General features: G+C 42.6%; 1 protein-coding gene across 1 annotated transcript in view; it reads left to right on the top strand.

Moving 5' to 3' along the window:
* Window positions 1-18,017, top strand: part of RBL1 (RB transcriptional corepressor like 1) — an 87,824-nt gene that overhangs the window by 63,281 nt on the left and 6,526 nt on the right. Inside the window, exons 16-18 of the mRNA XM_021708372.1 lie at window positions 6,258-6,434; window positions 8,847-8,918; window positions 10,701-10,791. Of these exons, the coding sequence (XP_021564047.1) occupies window positions 6,258-6,434; window positions 8,847-8,918; window positions 10,701-10,791 (340 nt within the window). The remainder of the gene's footprint in view (window positions 1-6,257; window positions 6,435-8,846; window positions 8,919-10,700; window positions 10,792-18,017) is intronic.

Genomic DNA, 18,017 nt, shown 5'->3' with positions numbered 1-18,017 from the left:
AAGCCAGGCTCGGTGGCTCAGGCTGTAATCCCACGCCTTGGGAGGCTGAGGTGAGTGAATTGCCTGAGCCCGCAGGGTTCAAGACCCGCCTGGGCAACTTGGCGAGACCTCATCGCTACAATAAATTAAAAAATTAGCCAGGCATGGTACGCGCGCCTGTAGTTCCAGCTACTTGGAAAGCTGAGGTGGAAGGCTCGCCAGAGCCCAGCAGGTCGAGGCTGCAGTGGCCAGGAACAACCACTACACTCCAGTCTGGGCGACAGAGTGAGACTCCAACTCAAAAAAAAAAGGGAAAGAAAGGCAAAGCTACTGATATTTTTGTTCTTGGGTTTTTCCCAGCATTGTAATTGAGATTTAAGACTGAAAATTCTTAAGCAAGTCATGTATCTGTCTTTATCTTTTCAAAATATTTCTCTTTCTCTCTCTCCCTCTCCTTCTTTCTCTCTGTTGTTTTACGATCATAGCACACAACAGCCCCAAGCCCCTGGGCTCAAATGATCATTCAGCCTCATCCTCCCAAGTAGTTGGGACTACAGGCATGTACCACACCTGGCTAAAATATCTCTTACAACAAAAAGTTCATTTCTTCTAAATCTTTCTTATAACAATTTTGATATACCATATTTTCTTGTGTATGCTAAATAACTCTTCCTAAATTTATAATTTCTCAACCATATTTTTCTCCATTCTTTTGTCACTTGCTGTCATGGAAAGTCTCAATCCAGACTCTGAATTAGATAGTCTTTTATTTTTAATTTAAAGATGTGAGGTACAATTCAGGATTAGGTATGCAAGTGGTCATCATACAGGTAAAGTTTGGGCCTTCCTTTGGTCCCCACTAGATAGTCCTTTAATAAGATAAAATGTGCCAAGCGCAGTGGCTCACACCTGTAATCCCAGCACTTTGGAAGGTAGAGGCGAGATGATTGCCTGAGCCCACAGGTTCGAGACCAACATGGGCAACTTGGCGATACCTCGTCTCTACAATAATTCAAAAAATTAGCCGAGTGTGATGGTACACACCTGTAGTTCCAGCCACTTGGAAGGCTGAGTCAGAGGGATCACCTGAGCCCAGCAAGATGAGGCTGCAGTGGCTTTGAGCATGCCACTGCACTCCAACCTAGGCTACAAAGTGAGAACGCAACTCAAAAAAAAAAGATAAAACATGAGGATTTTTTTTTTAGTTGGGGTCTCACTCTTGTCATCCAGGCTAGAGTGCAGTGGCATGCTCATGGCCACTGTAACCATGACCTGCTGGGCTTAGGCAATCCTTCCGCCTCAGCCTTCCAAGTAGCTGTAACTACAAATGCACACCAACACACCTGGCTAGTTTTTATGGTTTATTATAGAGACAGGGTCTTACCAAGTTGGCCAGGCTGGTCTCAATCCCCCAGGCTCAGGCAGTACTCTCGTCTTGGCCTCTCAAAGTGCGGAGATAACAGGCTGAGCCACCACTCCTGGCCGATTTTTAAAATATTTTATATTGAATCCCTCTTTTTTTTTTTTTTGTAGATAGTATCTCATTCTGTTGCCCAGGCTAGAGAACAGTGACATGATTATGGCTTACTGTAACCTCAATCTCTTGGGCTGAAATGATTCTGCCAACAGCCTCCTGAATAACTGGGACTAAAGGCGTGCCATCATGCCTAGCTAATTTTTGATTTTTTGTAGAGATGAGGTCTCACTATTTTTTTGGGGGGGGGGAGGGTTGGAGTCTCACTCTGTCACCCAGACTGGAGTGTAGTGGTACGCTCCCGGCCTCCACAACCTCGTCCTGCTGGACTCTGATGATCCTTCTGCCTCAGCCTTCCGAGTAGCCGGAACCACAGGCGCGCACTTCCATGCCTGGCTAGTTTTTGATTTATTGTAGAGAAGAGGTCTCGCCAAGTTGCCTACGGGCTCAGGCAATCCACTCACCTCGGCCTACCAAAGTGCTGGGATTACAGGCTGAGCCACCGAGCCCAGCCACGGTCTCGCTATGTTGCTTGGACTGGTCTCAAACTCCTTGCCTGAAGCAATCTTCTTACCCTAGCCTCCCAAAATGCTTGCAGGCATAAGCCACCATGCCCTGCCTGAATCCTATTTTTTCCAGAGTGCCTCTAATAATTATAACTTAAACAAGATAGAAACGCATTTATCTCTCATGTAAAGTCTCTATTAGTAGTCTGGGACTGCTGTGGTTGCCACTATCATTAAGAACACAGGTTTCTCCTGGGTTTTTTTGACATGCTCAACACAAGGTTTATAACTTAATCTAAGGTGACTACTTCTATTCCAGATACCATATCTGCATTTCAGCCAGCAGGAAGGAAAAGAGCATGCCACCTCACCTTCAGAACATTTCCTAGAAGTTATACATATACCATTGCTGCTTATTTCCGACTTAGTCATATAGGCACTTCTATAATTTTCAAGGGGACAGATGTAGCCTTTATTATAGGAAGCAAGGCCTAAATGTCAAGGATTTTGTTACAGTGGAAGAGGAAAGCATTCACTAGAAGGCAACCCACCTTATCTGTAACAATCATTCTTTGTATTCTGATGCTTTCAACTCTAACTCATTTGTTTTCATCACATATGTGGGTTTTGGAGCAGCTAATTTTCCAGGGGATTTTATTTTGTAGGAAAACCCCTTCTTTGAATGAATTATTCTCCAGAAGTATAAAGAAAACATGGGAAAGCCGAGTTTCTTTGGTTGGCAGCTAGGGTGAATGGGGGAAAGACTTGCCCACCTTCACCTCTTACTGCCTTCTGTCCTCTATCCCTCTACTTCCACTCACTTCTTGTGCCTGTCTAAGGACTGTTTTAAAAAACAATCTCGGGCCGGGTTTGGTGGCTCAGCCTGTAATCCCAGCACTTTGAGAGGCTGAGGTGAGTGGATTGCCTGAGCCCGCGGGTTCAAGACCAGCTGGGCAATTTGGCGAGACCTCGTCTACAATAAATCAAGAAACAGCTGGGCATGGTAGCACATGCCTGTAGTTCTGGCTACTTGGAAGTCTGAGGCACAAGGATGGCAAGAGCCCAGCAGGTTGAGGCTGCGGTGGCCGAGAGGTGTGCCACTGCCCTCCAGCCTGGGTGACAGAGTGAGACTCCAACTCAAAAAAAAAAATCTTGAAAATACAGCATTCTCCCTGTTCTTTTATCCTACCCTTTTAAAAAAATATTGAGACGGTGTCTTGCTCTGTTACCCAGGCTGGTGTGCAGTGTCATGATCACAACTTGCTGCAATCTCAACCTCCTGGGCTCAGGTGATCCTTCCATCTCAGCTTCCCAAGTAGCTGGGACAATAGGTATGCCACCATACCTGGCTAATTTGTTTGTTTTGTTTGTTTGTAGAGATGGGATCTTGTTATGTTGCTCAGGGTGGTCTTGAACTCCTGGCCTAAGCAGTTTTCTCACCTCAACCTCCCAAATGCTGGAATTACAGGCATGAGCCAATGCAACCACCATCTGTTTTTTATTTTCAAAACAGTAGATTAGCCAGGTGCTATGGCTCACACCTGTAATCCCAGCATTTTGGGAGGCAGGGGTGAGGATTGTCTGAGTCTAGGAGTTCAAGACCAGCCTGGGCAACTTGGCGAGACCTCGTCTCTACAATAAATAAAAAAATTAGCTAGATGGGGTGGTGTGCGCCTGTGGTTTCAACTACTTGGAAGGCTATCTAAGATTGATGAAAATAAGTCTTTTTGGTAAATTCTTTTTTTTGTTGGGTTTTTGTTTGTTTGTTCGTTTGTTTTGTTTTTTGAGTTGGAGTCTCACTCTGTCGCTCAGACTGGAGTGCAGTGGCACACTTCCGGCCACCACAGCCTCGACCTCTTGGGCTCCAGCGATCCTTCCGCCTCAGCCTTCCAAGTAGCCAGAACTACAGGCGTGCGCTACCACACCCGGCTAGTTTTTTTTTATTTATTGTAGAGACGAGGTCTCGCCAAGTTGCCCGGGCGGGTCTCGAACTCACGGGCTCAGGCAATCCTCTCGCCGTGGCCTCCCAAAGTGCTGGGTTTGCAGGCTGAGTCACCAAGCCCGACCAGTAAATTCTTAATTTTGAATTTTATTTCAGAATTTATCTTATCCTTTTTTTTTCATTTAGTTATAGTCTACTCAATAAGATTAGAAGCTAGAAAATATTTTATTCTAACCAGGCGTGGTGGCTCACACCTGTAATCCCAGCACTTTGGGAGGCTGAGGTGAGAGGATTACCTGAGCCCAGGGTTAGAGACCAGCCTGGGCAACTTGGTGAGACCTCATCTCTGCAATAAATCAAAAAAATTAGCCGTACGTGGTAGTGTGCACCTGTAGTTCCAGCTACTTGCAAGGCTGAGGCAGAAAGATCACCTGAGCCCAGCAGGTCGAGGCTGTGGTGGCCATAAGCATATCGCTGCATTCTACTCCAGTGTGGGTGACAGTGAGTCTCCAACTCAAAAAAAGAAAGAAAATATTTTAATCTAAGAGGGAACTAAAATATGTATTTATAATAAATTCAAAATTCCCATTCCTTGAGTAAATTTCAACTGTTACCGGTGCTGAACTCAATGTGATGGTAGTATTCTGTGCCTGAGCAGAATGTACTGTGAATTTTTTGTTAACATTAAAAGTCTTCCGGTGTGGGTATATCTCTAAACATGGCTCAGCTCTTTTAAAAGATACTTTACCAAGTTTTATTTATTACATATTATTTTTCTTTTGTTAGTTCTATTTTTGATACATTTTTTCTTGTTTTTCATTATTACATATTACTTTTAATTCTTCTAGCTAGGACTATATTTGTTATCTTCTCCTCTTACAAATGTCAAGTTCTAGCAACTTTCTCTGTGCTCTGACCCTGCTGTTTCCTGTATCTCCACTGACGCATAAAATGAGTTTGCTATGAAATGAATCATTGGTGGCTATAAGTCTCTCTATATCAGATTAGTCTATTGAATAGCTTAAATTCATTTTTAACCTTAATGTATGGATTTTTTCTTGCCAAGATAATTTTTTGTAAAGGATAACATTCTTTTTCTTTTTTCTTTGAACATTTAAAAACTTAGTTTGAATAGAATAGTATGGCTTAGGGAATACCACATCAGGGTTACCAGTTCTTAAAAAAATAAAACAATGAGCCAGTCACCATGGCTCATGCCTGCAGTCCTAGCACTTTGGGAGGTAGAGCCAAGAGGACTGCCTGAGCCCAGGGGTTTAAGACCAGCCTGGGCAACTTGGCAAGATCTCATCTCTACAATAAATCAAGAAATTAGCCAAGTATGGTGGTGCGTGCCTATAGTTCCAGCTACTCGAAAGGCTAAGGCGGAAGGATTGCCTGAGCCCAGCAGGTTGAGGCTGCAGTGGTCATAAGCTTGCCACACTATACTCCAGCCTAAGCCATAGAGTAAGACTCAGACTCAAAAAAAATAACAATAAAAACAAAACAATGAATCCTTCAGGACCTTAGGGCTATTTGCATTAGTATCAGTTCATATAAAGACTAAATATGTTAGAAAAGCTCAGAGCATTGAACTGAATTTACTCTGACATACTTAAAAAAAACAAAAAAAACCGAACACGATAGCTCATGCCTGCAATCCCAACACTTTGGGAGACAGAGATGAGAGGATTGCCCAACCCCAAGGTTTCAGACCAGCCTGGGCAACTTGGTGAGACCTTATCTCTTCAATAAAAAAAAATTTGCTGGAAGGCTGAGGCAGAGAGATCGCCTGAGTCCAGCAGATCGAGGCTGCGGTGGCCATTGAGTGTGACACTGTACTCCAGCCTGGGTAACAGAGTGAGACTCTAACTGGAATTTTTTAAAAATGTATCTTATTTACTTTAACATTCCTGTTGTGTGCTCATAGAAACAATGTAAAATACAGGAAAATATTTAAGTTTTTTGGAGTTTGACATTTTGCTTGTTATCTTCTTAGCCATTTTACCTAACCCGAAAGAGAACAGAGACGTCAAAACACTTTAAAAAATGCATTCATGATGATCATGATGCAAGTAAATTCTACATTTTAGCATTTCTTACTTTACGTGGTTGACAGCATACAGATGACATCTTTTTTAAACAAACTTTTAAAGTAGTTTTCCAAAAAGAATTTTGCTTTAATCTGTAGCCTTCTGCCATGACACTGACCTAGTGCTATAGAACAGAAATTTAATTAAACATCAGCGGCCTAGTTGTTTTGTGTCTTGACCTGAAAGTACGTGTTCATGTTAAGACATAAAAATTTGAGAAATGATTTACTTGGTTTTTTGTATCAATGTGTTATCATCCATCTTAGGTCTATCATTTGGCAAGTGTACGCTTACGTGATCTATGTTTAAAACTGGATGTTTCAAATGACTTACGAAGGAAGATATGGACGTGTTTTGAATTCACTTTAGTTCATTGCCCTGATCTCATGAAAGACAGGCATTTGGATCAGCTCCTTCTCTGTGCCTTTTATATTATGGCAAAGGTAAGTTGGGGTAAGGTCTTTGTTCTAGTTGCCTATGTTTGAAGCACGAGCCAAAAATCTGTTGAACTTGATCCTTAGTTTGCTTTTAATGCTGCAAGATAACAGTGCTCCTATTATTAAGTAGCAAATTTAAGCTACATTATCTATTCTTTGAACTCCCCATTTAGTTTCATAATAATAAGCTTTCCTACCTTGTAAGAACACATCGGTTATAAAAGAGTTGGAAAAGATTCTAGAGACCCTTTGTAATAAAGTGACTCTCTACATTATCAGTGTGAACAACACCATTTCCACTCTTACCTCATGACACCTCTGATTTTGTATTTTATTTTGTTTATTTTATTTTATTGTATTTCTTTATTTATTGAGTTGGAGTCTTACTCTGTCACCCAGGCTGAAGTGCAGTAGCATGCTCATGGCCACTGTAGCCTTGATGTTTTGGGCTCAAGCAATTCTTCCGCCTCAGCCTTTTAGATACCTTGATCCACAGGTGCAAGCCACCATACCTGGCTGACTTATTTTATTTATTGTAGAGATGAGATCTCGCCAAATTGCCCAAGCTTGTCTTGAACCCCTGGACTCAGTCAGTCCTCTTGCCTCCACCTCCCAAAGTGCTAGAATTACAGGTGTGAACCACCACAACTGGCCTGATTTAGTGCTTTTTAAGAAATTAATTAATTAATTAGTTTGTTTATTTAAGTTGAAGTTTCACTTTTTCACCCAGGCTGGAATGCAGTGACACGCTCACAGCCACCGCAGCCTCGACCTGCTGGGCTTTGGCAATCCTTTTACCTCAGCCTTCCAGGTAGCTGGAACTACAGGCACACTCCACCATGCCCGCTGATTTTTTGATTTATTGTAGAAACGAGGGCCTACCAAGTCACCCAGGCTGGTCTTGAACCCCTGGACTCAGCCACTCCTCTTGCTTCGACCTCCCAAAGTGCTAGGATTACAGGCTTGAGCCACCATGCCCAGCGTTTATTTATTTATTTTTTTAGCTTCTTGAGTTGGAGTCTCATTCTGTTGCCCAGGCTGGTGTGCAGTGGCACGCTCATGGCCACCACTGCCTCGACCTGCTAGGCTCAGGTGATCCTTCCACCTCAGCCTTCCAAGTAGCTAGAACCACAGGCATGTGCCACCATGCCCAGCTGATTTTTTTTTTTATTTATTATAGAGATAAGATCTTGCCATGTTGTCCCATCTGATCTCTAACCCCTGAACTCAGGCAATCCTCTTGCCTTTCAAAGTGCTGGGATTACAGACATGAGCCACTGTGTCCAGCTCTGATTTGGCCCTTTAAAGTAAAATGATCATTGCATTGTAGGGGAGTAACTGAGGCCCAGAGCTGAAGGTAACTTGGCCAGAGTTACACAATAATTGGCAACCTAGGATCTGATTCATAATCTCATTCTTAATCTGGTTTCTATACCATATTGCTCCCCAGAGATTGATTGTACCATCTAAGAATAGCATTTTACTTTCTAGTTGCTTTAATATGCCTTAAGTCATAAAATAGCATATCTTGCGTGTTTTTTTTTAACTCTGATATACTTGAAACAGTCATTTATAACTTTTATGTTGACCTATTGGTCATACTCACAGTCCTAAACAGTATATACAGTTAGGATTTGATTTTTAAACCTTTTGAGATAGAGGACATGTTTTCAAACTCCTTGTGACCCCCATGATGCCTCTTTAAAATCTCTATGAAAATAAGTCTTAATAAATGTTACTAACAAGTCATTGGTGTTTTCCAGAAAACTGTCAGACTTCAGGCTTTGCCATTTTTAACTCATCATTATAGAGAATAGTTTTAGTATTAATGGACAGTGAAGTAGAGGGAAGGAGTAATTTAAGTGAACCTTATGATACCAGAAGGAATTCCTGTTTGTATCACTTATCCATTTTCTTCCTTTTGGCCACCACTGTAACTCTGTCTAAGCAGTAGAAACCCTACAGTATGTCCTAAAAATGTTAAAACCTAATTCTGTAATAACCACTCAGTTTTATTGTGAATCATCACAAAACATTTTCTGTCCTTTAGTATGTGGTTAATTCATTTTTAAGTAAGTACTTAAAACGAATTAAACTGACGTCTGCAGGGGATTCAACAGATCTGAGTTTCCTTATATCATTTTTTTAATAAAGAAATGCATTTTTAGTAGAATCACACCATAGGAATTTCACTGCTTTTTGATTAATGAAACTATTAACTGAGTCCCCACTGGCCACAAAGCCTGAACTTTAAAGGTAGTAAAAATCATAAATGTTAGTGGTTTTTAGTCACAGACTGGCCTGGGGTTAATGACTTTCTGCAAGACTGCTTTCAATGCCAACCTATAATTGAAGTTTTCGTTCAGAGCCATTTGTCTTTCAAGAGCTGTTGACAAATGCAGTTTTTCTTTTCCTTAGGTAACAAAAGAAGAAAGAACTTTTCAAGAAATAATGAAAAGTTATAGAAATCAGCCCCAAGCTAATAGTCACGTGAGTTACATTATTTTTCTTACTGTCCAAAAATGAATTTGTTTTGTTTCTCCACTAACAAGTCCTATAAAAGGTAAACCTCTTTTATACTTTTTTATACTTCAGATTTTTTGGTTTAATGGACACCATTAAGCACAAGAGACAGTTTCATTAAAGGACACTTTTAATAGAAGCCAGAAGCTTGCTGTTTCTGACTCATCCATATATTTGTTCATTTGTTGAGACATTTTTCACTAGACAATCAAATGAAAAATGATAGAATAGAAAGAATAATAACATTCTTTAATTATATGATACTTGAATCTCTGATGGCATTTAAAATCCAGTAAAATTTGAGAATTTATTAACTAACTCCAGTTTCTTTTGCCATCTGCTAAGAATCTTTTTTTTTTTTTTTGAGTTGTAGTCTCACTCCATCACCCAGGCTGAAATGTCGTGGTATGCTCACCGCCACCCCAGCATCCACCTGCTGGGCTCCAGGGATCCTTCTACCTCACCCTTCCAAGAAGCTGAAACTACAGGCATACGCTACCATGCCCGGCTAATTTTTTTATCTATTGTGGAAACGAGGCTTCGCCAAGTTGCCCAGGTGGGTCTCGAACCCGCGGGCTCAGGCAATCCACTCACCTTGGCCTCCCAAAGTGCTGGGATTACAGGTTGAGCCACCGAGCCTGTCCTGCTAAGAATCTTAATGTTGGGAGGCTGAGGTGAGTGAATTGCCTAAGCCCGCGGGTTTGAGACCCACCTGGGCAACTTAACGAGACCTCATCTCTACAGTAAAAATCAAAAAATTAGCTGGGTGTGGTAGTGTGCGCCCTGTAGTTCCAGCTACTTGGAAGGCTGAGGCAGAAGAATCGCCGGAGCCCAGCAGGTCGAGGCTGCAGTGGCCAGGAATGTGCCATTGCCCTCCAGCCTGGGCGACAGAGTGAGACTCCAACTCAGAAAAAAAAAAAAGAATCTTAATATTTACATCTTTGAATAGATGTTAAGTATTTCTGATCATGTTGTTCTACTAGCCATGTTGAGAATCCAGTAAAACCTTTCTGTCATGGTAGCATAGTAAACTGGTAAATATTAGGCACTTACTGAATGCTAACTTCATATTGTTCTTACAGTAGCTGAAGAACACAAATAGGTTTGAGAGTTTACCATGCAAGAACCTAGTTGCCTTGGTTTTCGGGAGCATAATGGTCTCTTTTCTGGCCCTGGAGATCATAGACCAAGAGAAATGGTGGCTCAGATCACAGAAATCTGAAAGAGAGATGAGTCCCCACTACTGGTAGTTATACCTGCTTCTGCCCCCTTTTTTGTTTTGAGACAGAGTCTTGCTCTGTTGCCCGAGCTGGAGTGCAGTGGTGCCGTTGTAGCTCACTGGAACCTCAAACTCCTGGGCTTAACTGAGCCTTCCATGTCGACCTCCCAAAGTGCTGGGATTATAAGGCATGAGCTACCACACTCAGCCAAATTTAGATCTTTGTTTTTATTTGGCAAAACCTGTTCATCAGTCTTTATTTGCTACTTACTTAATTCTTCTGCTATTTTTTGAACTAAGATAGCACATTTCAAGTGGTAGGCTCTGCTTTAATGTCCTCTTTTTTCTGATGTTTGTAATCAATGATGTTTATAATCTGCACCTACCAGAGCTAGTAACATCTTACCCTTGATTACCATTTATACATATACTTTTTAATTGGCTTGATATTTTGCTCTTCTCACTTTGATTTTGCTTAACCTGTCCCTCTTTATGACTCAGCACCATTTTTTTTCTCCTCTGGCCTGTAGGTATATAGAAGTGTCCTCTTGAAAAGTATTCCAAGAGAAGTTGTAGCGTACAATCAAAACATAAATGGTGGTTTTGAAATGACAGATTGTGGTAAGTTATCCAATCAAAAGTGCTATATGTAAAATGTCTTTGATTACATGGTACATAATATAATGGATATCAGGCAACATGGAAATATGAGTCATGAAACATGTAGGTAGGCATGCACATATGTTTTGAGGCTGGGCTCGGTGGCTACACCTGTAATCCCAGCACCTTGGGAGGCTGAGACTTGAGTGCAAGATTTGAGACCAGCCTAGGCAACATAGCATGACCTTGTCTCTATAAAAAAAAAATCAACCAGGCTCGGTGGCTCAGCCTGTAATCCCGCACCTTTGGGAGGCTGAGGTGAGTGGATTGCCTGAACCCATGGGTTCGAGACCCGCCTGGGCAGCGAGACCTTATCTCTACAATAAATCAAAAAATCAGCCAGGCGTGGTGGCGCATGCCTGTAATTCCGGCTACATGGAAGGCTGAGACGGAAGGATCGCCGGAGCCCAGCAGGTCGAAGCTGTGGTGGCCAGGAGCGGCCACTGCACTCGAGTCTGGGCGACCGAGTGAGACTCCAACTCAAAAAAAAAAAAAATAATCAAAATAATAAGCCAGGTGTGGTGGCATGCGTCTGTAGTCCCCAGCTACTCCAGAGGCTGAGATGGAAGAATGGCCTTAGCTCAGATGGTCGAGGCTGCAGTGAGCCATGATTGTGCCACTGCACTCCAACATTGAGTGACAGAGAGTGAGGCCCCTACTCAAAAAAAAAGAAAAGAGCTGGGCTTGGTGGCTCAGCCTGTAATCCCACGCCTTGGGAGGCTGAGGTGAGTGGATTGCCTGAGCCCATGGGTTCAAGACCTGCCTGGACAACTTGGCGAGACCTCATCTCTACAGTAAAGAAAAAAAAAATTAGCCAGGAGCGGTAGCATGCGCCTGTAGTTCCAACTACTTAGAAGGCTGAGGCAGAAGGATCACTGGAGCCCAGCAGGTCAAGGTTGCGGTGACCGGGAGCGGCCACTGCACTCCAGTCTGGGTGACAGAGTGAGACTCCAACTCAAAAAAAAAAAAAAAAGAAAAGAAAGAAATAAGAGATAAAGATAGGACAGATATAGTATGTTGAAACCATTATTTGTCCCCTATTAATTGTGTTTTGGAAGAAGTTTTCTAATCAATTTTATACATGTTAATATAGCACATGAAAGACACTTAATAAAATTCAATATATCTGCATATCAGGGAAACAAGGTAGCTGTCAGTGACTATCCTGAGGAGACAAGGATATCTCCTGTTCCTAATAAGTATGTAGGTGATTCTGCCACCACAAGCAAGACGCACCTTGTTGCCACCATCATACTAAGGCTTCAGGCACTAGTCATCTTTTTTTCAAAGAAAGAAAAATCAGCCAGGCTCGGTGGCTCAGCCTGTAATCCCAGCACTTTGGGAGCCCGAGGTGAGTGGATTGCCTGAGCCCATGGGTTCGAGACCCACCCGGGCAACTTGGCGAGACCTCGTCTCTACAATAAATCAAAAATTAGCCGGGTGTGGTAGCGTGCCTGTAGTTCCAGCTACTTGGAAGGCTGAGGTGAAAGGATCACCGGAGCCCAGGAGGGCGAGGCTGCGATGGCCAGGAGCGTGCCACTGCACTCCAGTCTGGGTGACAGAGTGAGACTCCAGCTCAAAAAAAAAAGGAAAGGAAAATCAGATGGCTAGTATTTATATGCTTCTTCTGCCCATCTCCTTTTTCTTTTCTCATCTTTTGATGTATGAGCCACTACTCCCAGCCTTCCTATGCATTTCAAGTATTTGTAATAGATATGTGTGTATATATGTACTGCGATTTCTTTAATGCCAGAATGAGGAACATTTAGGGTTTAAATTACATGATCATTATAGTGTCTACTGGGTCAAGGCTGTGAGCGTGTCACTGCACTCCAGTCTGGGCAACAGAGTGAGACTCCGACTCAAAAAAAAAAAAAAAAAGGAGTAAAGCCTGCAAAGTTACTGGATCTCTCGTGTCTTTAATGCTGTTGTGGGTACAGTCTCAAATTTCTTAACCATTCTGCTTATCTTACTTTTAATTTCACAACATGAGTTAATTTTTAGCATTAATCACACTTAATAAATGTATACTATTTTCATCGTAAAAACTCAATTCTGACATCAAGTATGTTAATTTAATTAGCAAAGTATCAGTCATTGATTGAGATACCCTAACAGAAACCTTTACGGTAGCCACTTGTGAAGAATGAGTTTCCTGATTAAAACATCAGCTTACCACTCATAGGGCATGAATTCTTCACTGTCATGTTAGCAGACTACCCCAGACTGGCATTCTTGATTAGAATACTTGTGAGACCCAGATTATAGCTTAAACTCAGCACAAATATAGTACTGTTCAAAAGTGTATTGTAGTAAATTGAAATCTTTGCATTCCTTCATTAGAGACTTGTTTTAGGGATTAAGGAATGATATCTATGTATGTATATATACACAGTCATGTGCTGCATAATGACATTTCAGTCAGTAATGGACCACATGCACAACAGTGATTCTATAAGCTTATAATACTGTATTTTTCCTGTACCTTTTCTATGTTTAGATAAATAAATACTTACTATTGTATTTCAGTTGCCTACAGTACTTAGTACAGTAACATGCTGTGATCTATGAGCACTAGGCTATACCATCTTGCCTAGGAGTGTAGTAGGGTATGCCATCTAGGTTTGTGTAAGTATACTCTATGAGGGTCCCACAGTGATGAAATCATCTTAATAATGCATTCTCAGAACATATCCCTGTCGTTATTTAATACACACACACATACACACACATGCATGTACACACATATAGTGTTTAATATAAGGCTTGCTCACAGTAAGGCCTCAGTAAGTAACAGTAGCTATCATTTATTAATTATAAGCAGTATTAAATGTGTTTTATTAAAGAGGGTGGGTTTTTGTTTTTGAGTTGGAGTCTCACTCTGTTGCCCAGACTGGAGTGCGGTGACATACTCCCGGCCACCGCAGCCTTGACCTGCTGGGCTCCGGTAATCCTTCCGCCTCAACCTTCCAAGTAGACAGAACTACAGGCGTTCGCTACCACGCCTGGCTAATTTTTGATTTATTGTGGAGATGAGGTCTCACCAAGTTGCCCCAGTGAGTCTCGATCCCACAGGCTTAGGCAATCCACTCGCCTCGGCCTCCGAAAGTGCTGGGATTACAGGCTGAGCCACCAAGCCCGGCTGAGGGTGACTTTTTAAATGTCTTTTTTTTTTCCATTTTGTTTTCTTTTTGAGTTGCAGTCTCACTCCATCGCCTAGGCTTGAGTGCAGTGACACACATGTTCATGGCCACCCCAGTGTCAACCTGCTGGGCTCCAGCGATCCTTCTGCCTCAGCCTTCCAAGTAGCCGGAACTATAGGCACGTACTACCAAACCTGGCTAATTTTTTATTTTTGTTGTAGAGTAGAGGTCTCACCAAGTTACCTGGGCTGGTCTCAAACCCATAGACTCAGGCAGTCCTCTTGCCTTGGCCTCCCAAAGTGCTGGGATTACCATCATTTTGTTTTCTTCAAAGCTAATTTATCTAAGGGGTACACTAACTTAAAAGTATTTAAATGTTGAAAACTAGCCCTCCCCCACACCAAAAGCAGTTAAAACAAATTCTCTCAGGTGGGCACGGTGGCTCACGCCTGTAATCTCAGCACTTTGGGAGGCAGAGGTAAGAGGATTGCCTGAGTCCAGGGATTCGAGACTAGCCTAGGCAACCTGTTGAGACCTCATCTCTACAATAAATTCAAAAAATTAGCCAGACATGGTGGTATGCACCTGTGGTTCCAGCTACTTGGAAAGCTGAGGCAGAAGGATCACCTGATCCCAGCAGGTAGAGGCTGCGGTGGCCATGAGCATGCCTCTGCACTCCAACCTGGGTGACAGTGAGACTCCGACTCAAAATAAAAGCAAATTTTCCCAAGCAACAAAAATTCTGTATTCACATGAGATGTATAAATTTGGTAACTGCAAATTGATCATTAGGTGCCTTTATTTGTATTACACTCATGTTATAGTCCTCAGACTACCATGATATAAGTAAAGCAACACTTTTAAATGTTTTTAGATTAGTGATACCTTTTAGAACACACGAGAAACCACCAAAATATCACTGAAATGGCCAGAAACCACTAAAGATTTTAATTTGTGTATAATCATTGGCTTTTGCATAGTTAGAACTAAATGCCGGCCAGGCATAGTGGCTCACGCCTATAATCCCAGCACTTTGGGAAGCCGAGGTGAGAGGATTGCCTGAGCCCATGAGTTCGAGACCAGCCTGGGCAACTTGGCGAGACCTCATCTCTACAATAAATCAAAAAATTAACTGGGCATGGTAGTGCGTGCCTGTGGTTCCAGCTACTTGGAAGGCTGAGGCGGAAGAATCGCCTGAGCCCAGCAGGTGAGACTCCAACTAAAAAAAAAAAAAAGAACTAAATACCACTGTCGTCTTAATAAGAAGGCCATCTGGGCCGGGCTTGGTGGCTCAGCCTGTAATCCCAGCGCTTTGGGAGGCTGAGGTAACTGGATTGCCTGAATCCACGGGTTTGAGACCTGCCTGGGCAACTTTGCGAGACCTCATCTCTACAATAAATCAAAAATTAGCCGGGCGTGGTAGTGCGCTCCTGTAGTTCCAGCTACTTGGAAGGCTGAGGTGGAAGGATCGCCAGAGCCCAGCAGGTCAAGGCTGCGGTGGCCAGGAGTGTGCCACTGCACGCCAGTCTGGGCGACAGAGTGAGATTCCAACTCAAAACAAAAACAAAAAACGAAGGCCTTCTGAAGTCTTTCCCGCATGTTGTGTTACTGTTAAGAGCAAAAAGAATGAGGGAGGACATGGTGAGAGGAATGTGAAACAGTACTAAATGCCTGCTCCAGGAAAGTGCTGCTGTGCTGATCAAGCCCATTCTATCTCAGCTTGACCCTTGGTTTAGAAATAAATTCTGATCTTTTTTTTTTCTTGTGCCTGTGGCCACTGACCTGTGTTGCTGCCTAGGCCACACCTGCAGCTGTATCCCAAGGAAGCCAACAGCTAGCAGAACTAATGTCCTCTAATAAGATCTGGGTCAGAGTAGCCAAGCGAGAAATTCCAATCTTCCTTCTTACTTTCTTCTTAAAATAATTTTGCTTTCTTACCCTCTCCCTTTTTAAGTGCTAAGATTCATAAGATATACCTCTTCTCAGTCTGAACACTAGTGACAGTATGTACAAAGAAACTGGCCTCAGCCAGTTGAGCAGCTCCTCTGGGAGTAGTGATGATTGAGAAATTTGACCAAATGTGCATCCCAAACGATTTGGGTGTGCCCAACCTGGGCAACCAGTCCTCCTGAGAAATGATGTCTACTGTTCCCTCCAGTGTCTCTTCCTTTGGATGCACATATATTCTCCTAAGACATAAAAATAATGGTCTCTGACCATCCATAGACATGGGATAATGTGCCTACTCCCTTCTCACTTTTGCTCTAGATCTTTAGAATATTCTCAAGCCAATGATCCAGGCCAAAAAATTCAGCATGTCTTTCTGGAACTCTGCAAACAATATCTTAATTCTCCTAAGGACTTGTCTTATTCATTGGATGGTTTATATAAAACCACATTTTAATTGTTTGACAGTGATATATGGCAATTCAGAAAAGATATTCTTTTTATTTGTAGCAGCAGAAGGGAGAACCATAAAACCATTATAGTTCACTGGTTCATCTCACAAGTTTGTATGAAGCATATACTATGTGCCTTAGGCAGAAAGTCCTACCTTTTGCAGGAAAACAGATTTGTAACAATTATAGCACTATACAGGCAAACCTTTTATCACAGTCTCTCTTCCATTCTTTTGTATTTTGTTTGTTTGTTTGTTTCTGAGTTGGAGTCTCACTCTGTCACCCAGGCAGGAGTGTGGTGGCAAGCTCATGGCCACTGCAACCTTGACCTGCTGGGTTCAGGCGATCCTTCCTCTCAGTCTTCCAAGTAGCTGGAACTATAAGCATGCCCAGCTAATTTTTTTGATTTATTGTAGAAATGAGGTCTCAACAAGTTGCCCAGGCTTGTCTTGAACCCCTGAACTCAGGCAATCCTCTCGCCTCGGCCTCCCAAAATGCTGGGATTACGAGCTTAAACCACCACGCCCAGCCTTCCATTCTTTCATAAGTTCCATCTCTTAAAGTATAGGAGGTAAGACAGTTATTAGGCCTATTGAGGCAATAATTTCAGAGTGGTAGTGTCCTTAATGAAGTGAGAAGGTTGAAATCTCTCTCCTCCTTAAAGGATAACTGAAATCTTTCAATTTTGAAATAAAGGCCGGGCATGGTAGCTCACACCTATAATCCCAGCACTGTGGGAGGCCGAGGTGACAGGATTGCCTGAGCCCATGAGTTGGGAGATGAGCCTGGGCAACTTAGCGAGACCTTGTCTCTACAATAAATTAAGAAAAACTGACCAGGCTCGGTGGCTCAGCCTGTAATCCCAGCACTTTGGGAGGCTGAGGCGAGTGGATTGCCTGAGCCCATGGGTTCGAGACCCCTTCAGGAATCTTGGCGAGACCTTGTATTTACAATAAATAAAAAATTAGCCGGGCGTGGTAGTGCACACCTGTAGTTCCGGCTACTTGGAAGACTGAGGTGGAAGGATCGCCGGAGCCCAGCAAGTCAAGGCTGTGGTGGCCAGGAGCGTGCCACTGCACTCCAGTCTGGGTGACACAGTGAGACTCCAACTCAAAAAAAGAAAAATTAGCCAGGCATGAGGGTGCATGCCTGTAGTTCCAGCTATTTGGAAGGCTGAGGTGGAAGGATCACCTGAGCCCAGCAGGTTGAGGCTGTAGTGGCCATGAGTGTGCCACTGCACTCCAGCCTGGGCAACAGAGTAAGACTCTGACCCCCCCCCAAAAGAAATGAAAATATAACTGATTAAAATTATGTTTAGTTAGAATCTGAGGTCCCAGAGAGTTTTAAATGTATGGTTCATTCAAACAAAGTGTAGCTCCTTACCTTATGTAAATATTAACAACTAAAATTGGAATGGCACAAATATCTGCCTAAAGAAGTTTCTGACCTAAGGACATTAAATAATTTTAATTGTTCCATATAACCAGAATAACCTAAAATGGCTGTTACCAAGCCAGTACGCTTTGGACCAGTGTTCCCCAGAATGGTAGTATAAGTATTTGGAGAAAGGAGAGACTATGCATAAAAAACTTGGGAAGTATAAAGTAAACGTGGATTTTCTTCCAACTGCAATACTTCTCAGGGC

The sequence above is a fragment of the Carlito syrichta genome, unplaced genomic scaffold, assembly GCF_000164805.1.
Source record: "Carlito syrichta isolate Samal-C Ts95f unplaced genomic scaffold, Tarsius_syrichta-2.0.1 Scaffold135908, whole genome shotgun sequence".
NCBI lineage: Eukaryota > Metazoa > Chordata > Mammalia > Primates > Tarsiidae > Carlito > Carlito syrichta.
Note: the sequence above shows the minus strand (reverse complement) of the source record. Positions and strands in the feature narration are given on the sequence as shown.